This window comes from Salmo salar, chromosome 11 (assembly GCF_965601325.2).
Source record: "Salmo salar chromosome 11, fSalSal1, whole genome shotgun sequence".
Classification (NCBI taxonomy): domain Eukaryota; kingdom Metazoa; phylum Chordata; class Actinopteri; order Salmoniformes; family Salmonidae; genus Salmo; species Salmo salar.
In genome coordinates this window covers 114,192,029-114,204,778 of record NC_138301.1, presented here as the reverse complement: position 1 = coordinate 114,204,778, position 12,750 = coordinate 114,192,029, and the positions used below count along the sequence as shown (strand labels likewise).

At 48.5% G+C, this 12,750-nt stretch overlaps 1 protein-coding gene across 2 annotated transcripts in view; it reads right to left on the bottom strand.

The window, feature by feature from the left end:
* Positions 1–12,750, bottom strand: part of coro6 (coronin 6) — a 68,970-nt gene that overhangs the window by 24,368 nt on the left and 31,852 nt on the right. For both annotated transcript variants that reach the window (XM_045690171.2, XM_045690172.2), the window contains exons 4-8: positions 8,529–8,658; positions 8,169–8,347; positions 1,784–1,903; positions 1,421–1,525; positions 33–178 (exon numbers count right to left, since the gene is read on the bottom strand). In XM_045690171.2, coding sequence (XP_045546127.1) covers positions 33–178; positions 1,421–1,525; positions 1,784–1,903; positions 8,169–8,347; positions 8,529–8,658 — 680 coding nt within the window. The remainder of the gene's footprint in view (positions 1–32; positions 179–1,420; positions 1,526–1,783; positions 1,904–8,168; positions 8,348–8,528; positions 8,659–12,750) is intronic.

Below are 12,750 nucleotides of genomic sequence, written 5' to 3'. Positions count from 1 at the left end.
GTCTGTGCGTGTGTGTCTGTGCAGTTTCCTACCTGGCGATCTCACACTTGCTGACATCCACCCCTCTCTTAGGCATGAAGCCCATCCCCCTCTGAGGCTCCTTGCTGCTGAAGGTACTGAGGTAGTGGACATAGGGAGGCTCCTCTGTTATCTCAAAGTACCGGATACTACTGTCCCCCTGGAGAGGAGGGGAGGAGTGAGTAGACGAGAGGGGAGGAGAGGCAAGAGGAGGAAAGGAGAGGGGAGAAGAAGGGAGGGGAGAGGAGGAAAGGAGAGGGGGAGAGGAGGAAAAGAGAGGGGGGAGAAGGGAGGGGAGAGGAGGAAAGGAGAGGGGGAGAGGAAGAAAAGAGAGGGGGGGAGAGAGGGGAGGAGAGGGGGAGAGGAGGAAAAGAGAGGGGGGGAGGAGGAAAAGAGAGGGGGGGAGAAGGGAGAAGGGAGGGTAGAGGAGGAAAGGAGAGGGGGAGAGGAGGAAAAGAGAGGGGGGAGAAGGGAGGGGAGAGGAGGAAAGGAGAGGGGGAGAGGAGGAAAAGAGAGGGGGGGAGAGAGGGGAGGAGGGGAGGAGAGGGGGAGAGGAGGAAAAGAGAGGGGGGGAGGAGGAAAAGAGAGGGGGGGAGAAGGGAGAAGGGAGGGGAGAGGAGGAAAGAAGAGGGGGAGAGGAGGAAAAGAGAGGGGGGAGAAGGGAGAAGGGAGGGGAGAGGAGGAAAGGAGAGGGGGGGAGAAGGGAGAAGGGAGGGGAGAGGAGGAAAGGAGAGGGGGGGAGAAGGGAGAAGGGAGGGGAGAGGAGGAAAGGAGAGGGGGAGAGGAGGAAAAGAGAGGGGGGAGAAGGGAGAAGGGAGGGGAGAGGAGGAAAGGAGAAGGGGGAGAGGAGGAAAAGAGAGGGGGGGAGAAGGGAGAAGGGAGGGGAGAGGAGGAAAAGAGAGGGGGGGAGAAGGGAGAAGGGAGGGGAGAGGAGGAAAGGAGAGGGGGAGAGGAGGAAAAGAGAGGGGGGGAGAAGGGAGAAGGGAGGGGAGAGGAGGAAAGGAGAGGGAGGGGAGAGAGGGGAGGAGGGGAGGAGAGGGGGGAGGAGGAAAGGAGAGGGGGAGGGGGAGAAGGGAGGGGAGGGGAGGAAAGAAGAGGGGGAGAGGAGGAAAAGAGAGGGGGGGAGAAGGGAGAAGGGAGGGGAGAGGAGGAAAGGAGAGGGGGAGAGGAGGAAAAGAGAGGGGGGAGAAGGGAGGGGAGAGGAGGAAAGAAGAGGGGGGGGAGAGAGGGGAGGAGGGGGGAGGGGGAAAGGAGAGGGGGAGGGGGAGAAGGGAGGGGAGGAAAGAAGAGGGTTAGAGGAGGAGAGGGGAGGATTTATAGTAGTGGTATCAAGGTAATGGATAATACTGTTACTGTGTGTGTGCGTGCGTGCGTGCGTGCGTGTGTGTGTGTGTGTTTATACCTTTCCACAGAGGTAAACCATGTTGGTGTCTGGGTCGTAGTATGGTAACAACACACCGTTACTTGTGTCCAACTCCAGCAGTGCAATAGGCTCCTCAAAACTTGTCTGGTAGGAACAGAGCAAAGAAGGACAACATGAGAGGAGAGGGACGAGAGGAATTCATTGGACCGATGTTCACTGTCCTTCAAGAGGATTGACGAGTGAGGGTGCATGCATGTGTGTCCATATGTGTGTGTGTGTGTGTGTGTGTGTGTGTGTGTGTGTGTGTGTGTGTGTGTGTGTGTGTGTGTGTGTGTGTGTGTGTGTGTGTGTGTGTGTGTATATATTTGTGTGTGCTTGTGTGTATTTGTGTGTGTGTGTTACCGGGTCCCACAAGCCCAGCTCTCTCTGGCTCATCCTAGTGAAGCCGGTAGTGAACAGGTTTCCGTCTCTGGTAAAGATGGCCCTCATCGGTCGGATCCCCTCGTGTGGAGCCATCCTCTCCTATTGGACAGAACGGACAAGCCAGACATCACTAACAGAATTCAGAGCACCCATCGAGGTAGAAAGAGGGCTCATCATGGCTTCTATGAAAGCACAAGCAGTCCCATTGAGTCTAGGCCTACACGATTTGGACTAAATATCTACACTGAACAAAAAATATAAACGCAACATGTAAAGTGTTGGTCCCATGTTTCATGAGCTGAAATAAATGATTCCAGAAGTGTTCCACATATAAAAAAAATGTATTTATCTCAAATTCTGTGCAGAAATTTGTTTACATTCCTGTTAGTGAGCATTTCTCCTTTGCCAAGATAATCCATCCACCTGACACTTGTGGCATATCTAGAGGCTGATTAAAAAGCATGATCATTACACAGGTGCACCTTGTGCTGGGGACAATAAAAGGCCACTTTAAAATATGCAGTCACACAACACAATGCCACAGATGTCTCAAGTTTTGAGGAAGTGTGCAATTGGCATGCTGACTGCAGGAATGTCCACCACAACTGTTGCCAGAGAATGTAATGTTTGTTTCTCTACCATAAGCCGCCTTCAACGACGTTTTAGATAATTTGGCAGTACGTCCAACCGGCCTCACATTGCAGACCACGTGTAAACATGCCAGCCCAGGACCTCCACATCCGGTTTCTTCACCTGTGGGATCATCTGACACCAGCCAGCTAATGTAACCGTTGGTTTGCACAACTGAAAAAGTTCTGCACAAACTGTCAGAAACAGTCTCAGGGAAGTTCTTTTGCGTGCTCGTCGTCCTCACCAGGGTCTTGACCTGACTGCAGTTTGGCGTCGTAACCGGCTTCAGTGGGCAAATGCTCACCCTTGATGGCCACTGTCATGCTGGAGAAGTATGGTCTTCATGGATTAACCCCAGTTTCAACTGTACCGGGCAGATGGCAGACAGCGTAGTGTGTATGGCGTTGTGTGGGCGAGAAGTTTGCTTATGTCAACGTTGTGAACAGAGTGCCCCACGGTGGCGGTGGGGTTATGCTATGGGCAGGCATAAGCTATGTACAACGAACACAATTGCATTTTATCGATGGCAATTTGAATGCACAGAGATACCGTGACGAGATCCTGAGGCCCATTGTTGTGCCTTTCATCCGCCGCCATCACCTTATTCAGCATGATAATGCACAGTCCCATGTCGCAAGGGTCTGTACGAAATTCCTGGAAGCTGAAAATGTCCCAGTTATTCCATGGCCTGCATACTCACCAGACATGTTACCCAATGAGCATGTTTGGAATGCTCTGGGTCGACGTGTACGACAGAAGAGGAGTGGGACAACATTTCAAACGCCACAACCAACAGCCTGATAAACTCAATGCGAAGGAGATGTGTCGTGCTGCATGAGGCAAATGGTGGTCACACTAAATGCTTGTGTTCCTAGCTCCAACAATGCAGTAATATCTAACAATACACAACAATACACACAAATCAACAAGTAAAAGAATGGAATGAAGAAATATAAAAATATTAGATCGAGCAATGGAGTATAAATATTTATATATACACTACATGACCAAAAGTATGTGGACACCTGTTGGTCGAACATCTCATTCCAAAAATATAGGCATTAATATGGAGTTGGTCCCCCCTTTGCTGCTATAACACATCTAGGCTTTCCACTAGATGTTGGAACATTGCAGCGGGAACTTTCTTCCATTCAGCCACAAGAGCATTAGTGTTGTCGGGCACTGATGTTTGGCTATTAGGCCTGACTCGCAGTCAGCATTCCAATTCATCCCAAAGGTGTTGGATGGGGTTGAGGTCAGGGCTCTGTGCAGGCCAGTCAAGTTTTTCAACACTGATCTCGACAAACCATTTCTGTATGGACCTCGCTTTGTACCCGGGGGCATTGGCAAGCTGAAACAGGAAAGAGCCTTCCCCAAACTGTTGCCACAAAGTTGGAAGCACAGAATCATCTAGAATGTATGCTGTAGCATTAACTGATGTTGCTACCAGAGGCAGTTTGGAACTTGGTAGTGTGTTGCAACTGAGGACAGACGAATTTTACGAGCTACACGCTTCAGCACTCGGTGGTCCCGTTCTGTGAGCTTGTGTGGCCCACCACTTCGCGGCTGAGCCGTTGTTGCTCCTAGACATTTCCACTTCACAATAACAGGACTTACAGTTGACCGAGGCAGGTACAGCAGGAAACAAAATTGACGAACTGACTTGTAAAGGTGGCATCCTATGACAGTTCCACGTTGAAAGTCACTGAGCTCTTCAGTAAGGCCATTCTACTACCAATGTTTGTCTATGGAGATTGCATGGCTGTGTGCTCGATTTTATACACCTGTCAGCAACAGGTGTGGCTGAAATAGCCGAATCCACTAATTTGAAGGTGTGTCCACATACTTTTGTATATATAGTGTATATAAATACTGTATATTTGTGTGATGGGATGTATAGACATTATGGACAGTATTTGGATAGAATATGTAGTATATCTGAAGAATACATGGATAGAGTAGTATATATACAGCAATAGTTGACTAAAATACAGTATATACTGTACACATAGTATGAAATGAGTAAAACAGTACGCAAACATTATTAAAGTGACCAGTGCTCCTTGTCTATGTACATAGGCAGCAGCCTCTAAGGTGCAGGGTAGAGTAAGGAGGGCAGGCGGTGTGCTCCCGGTGATGCGTTGGGCTGACCACACCCCCCTCTGGAGAGCCCTGCGGTGGCGGACAGTGCAGTTGTCGTACCAGGCGGGGATACAGCCCAACAGAATGTTTTCAATGGTGCATCTGCATTTCTTCAGTCTCCTGAGGTTATTCACCACACTGTCTGTGTGGGTGGACCATTTCAGATTGTCAGTGATGTGAACGCCGCGGAACTTAATAAAGCTTGCATATGCACATCTGTATTTCCAGTCATGTGAAATCCATAAATTAGGGTCTAATGAATATATTTAAATTGGCTGATTTCCTTATATGAACTGTAACTCAGTAAAATATTTGAAGGTTTTGGCCTTTCTAGGGAGTTTTTCCTAGCCACCGTGCTTCTACACCTGCATTGCTGGCTGTTTGGGGTTTTAGGCTGGGTTTCTGTACAGCACTTTGAGACATCAGCTGATGTAAGAAGGGCTTTATAAATAAATTTGATTGATTGATTGATTGAAATTGTTGCATGTTGCATTTATTATTTTGTTGGGATGTAAGGTAAGGAAGTATGTTGTTTTACTTCACACAAACATACATGCCTGCACGCACACACACACACATACATGCCTGCACGCACACACACACACACACACACACACCTGCACGCACACACACACACATACATGCCTGCACGCACACACACACACACACACACACACCTGCACGCACGCACACACACACACATACATGCCTGCACGCACACACACACACACATGCCTGCACGCACACACACACACACATACATGCTTGCACGCACGCACACACACACACACACACATGCCTGCACAGACACACATACACACACACATGCCTGCACGCACACACACACACATACATGCCTGCACACACACACATGCCTGCACGCACACACACACACACATACATGCCTGCACGCACACACACACACATACATGCCTGCACACACACACACACACAAACACACATTCCTGCACGCACACACACACACACACACACACACACACACACACACACACACACACACACACACATACATGCCTGCACGCACACACACACACATACATGCCTGCACGCACACACACACACAGACATACATGCCTGCACACACACACACACACACACACACATACATGCCTGCACTCACACACACACACAGACATACATGCCTGCACACACACACACACACAGACATACATGCCTGCACACACACACACACACACAGACATACATGCCTGCACGCACACACACACACACACATATACATGCCTGCACGCACACACACACAGACATACATGCCTGCACACACACACACACACACACACATACAGACATACATGCCTGCATGCACAAATACATGCCTGCACGCACGCACACACACACACGCACACATACATGCCTGCACGCACACACACACACATACATGCCTGCACGCACACACACACACACACACACACACACACACACACACACACACACACACACACACACACACACATACATGCCTGCACACACACACACACACATACATGCCTGCACGCACACGCACACACACACACACACACACACACACACACACACACACACACACACACACACACACACACACACACCACACACACACACACACACACACATGCCTGCACACACACACACACAATTCCACTGTTTGTTTGCTGTTGTATATGTGCTGTTGCCAGTGTCTTCTGTCTGTGTTGTCCATTTTGTCCTACATAGTTTTTTTGTTTTGTTATTATCCCCCGTCTCCACTGGAGGCCTTTTGCCATGCCGTCATTGTAAATAAGAATCACTCACTTTGAGTACAGAGTCTAGGTCTGGGAAACTGTGACCTTTGACCTCTCCGCGACCACCTCTCTCTTACCCCGTCATCTTTATTTCTTCCCCTCCCAGCTCCCCCATTCACCAACTCACCTCGACCACCTCACTCTTACCCCGTCATCTTTATTTCTTCCCCTCCCAGCTCCCCCATTCACCAACTCACCTCGACCACCTCACTCTTACCCCGTCATCTTTATTTCTTCCCCTCCCAGCTCCCCCATTCACCAACTCACCTCGACCACCTCACTCTTACCCCATCATCTTTATTTCTTCCCCTCCCAGCTCCCCCATTCACCACCTCACTCTTACCCCATCATCTTTATTTCTTCCCCTCCCAGCTCCCCCATTCACCAACTCACCTCGACCACCTCACTCTTACCCCGTCATCTTTATTTCTTCCCCTCCCAGCTCCCCCATTCACCAACTCACCTCGACCACCTCTCTCTTACCCCGTCATCTTTATTTCTTCCCCTCCCAGCTCCCCCATTCACCAACTCACCTCGACCACCTCACTCTTACCCCATCATCTTTATTTCTTCCCCTCCCAGCTCCCCCATTCACCAACTCACCTCGACCACCTCACTCTTACCCCATCATCTTTATTTCTTCCCCTCCCAGCTCCCCCATTCACCAACTCACCTCGACCACCTCACTCTTACCCCGTCATCTTTATTTCTTCCCCTCCCAGCTCCCCCATTCACCAACTCACCTCGACCACCTCACTCTTACCCCGTCATCTTTATTTCTTCCCCTCCCAGCTCCCCCATTCACCAACTCACCTCGACCACCTCACTCTTACCCCATCATCTTTATTTCTTCCCCTCCCAGCTCCCCCATTCACCAACTCACCTCGACCACCTCACTCTTACCCCGTCATCTTTATTTCTTCCCCTCCCAGCTCCCCCATTCACCAACTCACCTCGACCACCTCTCTCTTACCCCGTCATCTTTATTTCTTCCCCTCCCAGCTCCCCCATTCACCAACTCACCTCGACCACCTCTCTCTTACCCCGTCATCTTTATTTCTTCCCCTCCCAGCTCCCCCATTCACCAACTCACCTCGACCACCTCTCTCTTACCCCGTCATCTTTATTTCTTCCCCTCCCAGCTCCCCCATTCACCAACTCACCTCGACCACCTCACTCTTACCCCATCATCTTTATTTCTTCCCCTCCCAGCTCCCCCATTCACCAACTCACCTCGACCACCTCACTCTTACCCCATCATCTTTATTTCTTCCCCTCCCAGCTCCCCCATTCACCAACTCACCTCGACCACCTCACTCTTACCCCATCATCTTTATTTCTTCCCCTCCCAGCTCCCCCATTCACCAACTCACCTCGACCACCTCACTCTTACCCCGTCATCTTTATTTCTTCCCCTCCCAGCTCCCCCATTCACCAACTCACCTCGACCACCTCACTCTTACCCCATCATCTTTATTTCTTCCCCTCCCAGCTCCCCCATTCACCAACTCACCTCGACCACCTCTCTCTTACCCCATCATCTTTATTTCTTCCCCTCCCAGCTCCCCCATTCACCAACTCACCTCGACCACCTCACTCTTACCCCATCATCTTTATTTCTTCCCCTCCCAGCTCCCCCATTCACCAACTCACCTCGACCACCTCACTCTTACCCCATCATCTTTATTTCTTCCCCTCCCAGCTCCCCCATTCACCAACTCACCTCGACCACCTCACTCTTACCCCATCATCTTTATTTCTTCCCCTCCCAGCTCCCCCATTCACCAACTCACCGCGACCACCTCTCTCTTGCGGGGGTCACATACACGGAGGCGTCGGTCCTTACAGGTGGTGCAGAACAGGCTGCCGTTACGGTTCCAGCTGACATTGTAGATGAGGTCTGGGTGGTCGTCCATGGAGATGAGCGCCTCGCCAGTTCCCACGTTCCAGATTATTATCAGGTTATCACTGCCTGGGGGTAGGGAGGGAGGAGTAGGGTGAGAGAGTGTGTGAGTGAATGCATGATTGTCTGTCTGTCTGTCTGTCTGTCTGTCTGTCTGTCTGTCTGTCTGTCTGTCTGTCTGTCTGTCTGTCTGTCTGTCTGTCTGTCTGTGTGTCTGTGTGTCTGTGTGTCTGTCTGTGTGTGTGTGTACCTGCAGTGAGTAGTATGTTGCGTGCAGTGGGGTGCCAGGTGACAATGCCGACGCGTTTGGAGTGTCCCTCCAGGACCACGATGGGCTCTGATATGGGCCGGGTCCCCATCTGGTCAGGGATCTGCCACACCTGCAGGGGGACACAATATAACTTAACACCTACAGGGGGACACAAAAAATCATTACACCTATAGAAGGACACAAAATAATGTTCCACCTAGAGGAGGAAAAACAATGCTACACCTATAGAAGGACACAAAATAATGTTCCACCTAGAGGGGGAAAAACAATGTTACACCTGTAGAAGGACACAAAATAATGTTCCACCTAGAGGGGGAAAAACAATGTTACACCTATAGAAGGACACAAAATAATGTTCCACCTAGAGGGGGAAAAACAATGTTACACCTATAGAAGGACACAAAATAATGTTCCACCTAGAGGGGGAAAAACAATGTTACACCAACACGGTCGCGTCATGCCATTGTTATGAACTTTCTCAAGCCGTGTATCCGCCATAGTAGTGTCCAAAAGTCAGGATAAGCGCGGTCATTTTGAACGGAGGCTAACAGAGGCTAACGCAGGCTAACGGAGACTAACGGAGGCTAATGACTGTTTCGCCTGGAAATACAATAACATTGCTAAAGTAGGAAAATATTTAGTAGGAAACAACTTTGCCCTCATTATCATGCCGTCAAATTTACTTTAGACTGATGGCAATGTTGTCATTAGCTAGCAATGTTTGTCAGAAATAGCTAGCTAATGTAAGCATTGCTGGAAGCACGAACATCCGATTGGTCTCTCCTTAATCATAGCTAGCTAGCTAATGTTGTACTGCATCTAAAGTCAATCTGGCAACATCACAATGGCAAAAGGTTTTCCTATAATTATCTGTCTCCTTTAGAAATGTTATTGTATTTCCAAGCCACAGTAATGTATTTTTTAGGAAATATTCATCAGTGCCAATTGACAATGCATTGAGTAGAATGCTCAGTCGGGCATCAGTCCTAAAACGAATGTTTCAAACAATATTGTGACGAAACGTGCAAACCCTGAATAAGGGGACACAATACAATGTTACACCTACAGGAGGACACAATGGGTGTGTTCGTAAATTCCATCTGGAGCACTCGGGGCGTTCATAAATTCAATCTGGAGTGCGCTCAGAGTGCGCTCTGGGTGTTCGCAAATTCAGAGCATTTTGCTCTAGGAGCGTTCAGAGCGCACACTGGACGCTCTGGCCGAGGAGTAGCGTTGATCCGAGCACGGCAGTCAAGCACCCAAGCTAACTGGCTAACGTTGGCTAGCTATTTCCAGATACAAATGAGAGAACACATCACTCTGACCATTTTACTCATCCTAGCAGAGCCGGTTAGGCTGTTTTCATGTTTTCCAGAGTGTTGGTGACTGTAACTGTGCTGCTGGCAACAATTGAATTACTATTTTTTTGCCGACGTTTACTGGCACCGGCCATATTCAACGGGTGTTGAGCGTTCGTAAATTCATCAGTTATTCTGCGCTCCAGGCACAGTTAGAGGAGAGTGCTCTGAAATCGGAGTAGATACCCAGAGTGAATATACGAACGCACCCAACAATATAACATTACACGCCTAAAGGATGACACATAACAACGTTACACCCATAGAAATAGAATAACTAGAACAGTCTTGGACCCTCTAAGCCTGGCAATTTGACTGGTAGACTCATGGAGATATGCCATATCTATATTTATGTAAGGGTTGACTCATAGCAGCGAGGAAGAGGCGGAGTGAAGAGGATCCCCTCCCGTCAAAATTTGTCCACGCGGGAATGTAGCGATAAGCAGATCACCTGCCTCCCCGCCTTTGGGACAACGTCTCCCATTGTTAAGGCAACGTCTCTTCATTATATACAGTATCACGGGTACATTCGCAAATGGCTGCTTGGTTTTGTGATGCAAAAATGTACACGTTAATGTAGAATATTCATTCAAATGATGCTAACTGATGTGGCTCATGCAATGGAATGTATTTTTTGTAATGTCAGTTGAGTTGATTCAACAAATTACAGCACAGATTGACTTCCTGCTTTTACTCTCGGCTGAAGGTAACAAAGGGGAGAATCTCAATTGCATATTCCTCACATCTTCTCTCCTCCTTTCTCGTCTCCCTCTCAAAACCCATTGGATGAGAGATCTCGTTGTCTTAAACTTAGTCATCTTCAACCATAGAGAAAGATAGAGGACTCATTTTTATATCTGTGCCATTATTATTAGATATATTTTTTAGTGTCTGTGAGAGCATGGGCCGCGCCATTTAGGCTGTAACCCATAATAATCCCATCCCAGTTGACTATTTTGACTACTTTAATAATATAATATAATAATATATGCCATGGTGGAAGTCCTCAATGGCACTGCCCATGCTATAACGGTCTTCTGGCCACTAGAGGCCTCTATCATTCTCTATGTCTTCAACCTACTGTAGCTTTTACTTCCTGCTTTGCTCCTATGGGTACACCCAAACATGGCCGCCAGTCCACCCATTATGCCATCATTAACTTGAATGGAGACACCCATTCTATTGTTACACTTACACATGGACATAATACAATGTTACACCTACAGTCGTGGCCAAAAGTTTTGAGAATGACACAAATATTAATTTTCACAAAGTCTGCTGCCTCAGTTTGTATGATGGCAATTTGCATATACTCCAGAATGTTATGAAGAGTGATCAGATGAATTGCAATTAATTGCAAAGTCTGTCTTTGCCATGCAAATGAACTGAATCCCCAAAAAACATTTCCACTGCATTTCAGCCCTGCCATAAAAGGACCAGCTGACATCATGTCAGTGATTCACTCGTTAACACAGGTGTGAGTGTTGACGAGGACAAGGCTGGAGATCACTCTGTCATGTTGATTAAGTTCGAATAACAGACTGGAAGCTTCAAAAGGAGGGTGGTGCTTGGAATCATTGTTCTTCCTCTGTCATCCATGGTTACCTGCAAGGAATCATGTGCCGTCATCATTGCTTTGCACAAAAAGGGCTTCACAGGCAAGGATATTTCTGCCAGTAAGATTGCACCTAAATCAACCATTTATCGGATCATCAAGAACTTCAAGGAGAGCGGTTCAATTGTTGTGAAGAAGGCTTCAGGGCGCCCAAGAAAGTCCAGCAAGCGCCAGGACCGTCTCCCAAAGTTGATTCAGCTGCGGGATCGGGGCACCACCAGTACAGAGCTGGCTCAGGAATGGCAGCAGGCAGGTGTGAGTGCATCTGCACGCACAGTGAGGCAAAGACTTTTGGAGGATGGCCTGTTGTCAAGAAGGGCAGCAAAGAAGCCACTTCTCTCCAGGAAAAACATCAGGGACAGACTGGTATTCTACAAAAGGTACAGGGATTGGACTGCTGAGGACTGAGGTAAAGTCATTTTCTCTGATGAATCCCCTTTCCGATTGTTTGGGGCATCCGGAAAAAAAGTTTGTCCGGAGAAGACAAGGTGAGCGCTACCATCAGTCCTGTGTCATGCCAACAGTAAAGCATCCTGAGACCATTCATGTGTGGGGTTGCTTCTCAGCCAAGGGAGAGGCTCACTCACAATTTTACCTTAGAACACAGCCATGAATAAAGAATGGTACCAACACATCCTCGAGAGCAACTTCTCCCAACCATCCAGGAACAGTTTGGTGACGAACAATGCCTTTTCCAGCATGATGGAACACCTTGCCATAAGGCAAAATTGATAACTAAGTGGCTCGGGGAACAAAACATTGATATTTTGGGTTCATGGCCAGGAAACACCTCAGACCTTAATCCCATTGAGAACTTGTGGTCAATCCTCAAGAGGCGGGTGGACAAACAAAAACCCACAAATTCTGACAAAATCCAAGCATTGATTATGCAAGAATGGGCTGCCATCAGTCAGGATGTGGCCCAGAAGTTAATTGACAGCATGCCAGGGCGGATTGCAGAGGTCTTGAAAAAGAAGGGTCAACACTGTCCCAGACCTTCTGGGACCTGCTGTCCCAGACCTGCTGGAACCCTGACCTGTTCACCGGACGTGCTACCTGTCCCAGACCTGCTGTTTTCAATCTCTAGAGACAGCAGGAGCGGTAGAGATACTCTCAAAGATCGGCTATGAAAAAGTCAACTGACACTTACGCTTGAGTTGCTGACTTGTTGCACCCTCGACAACTACTATGATTATTATTATTTGACCATGCTGGACCATGCATTTAT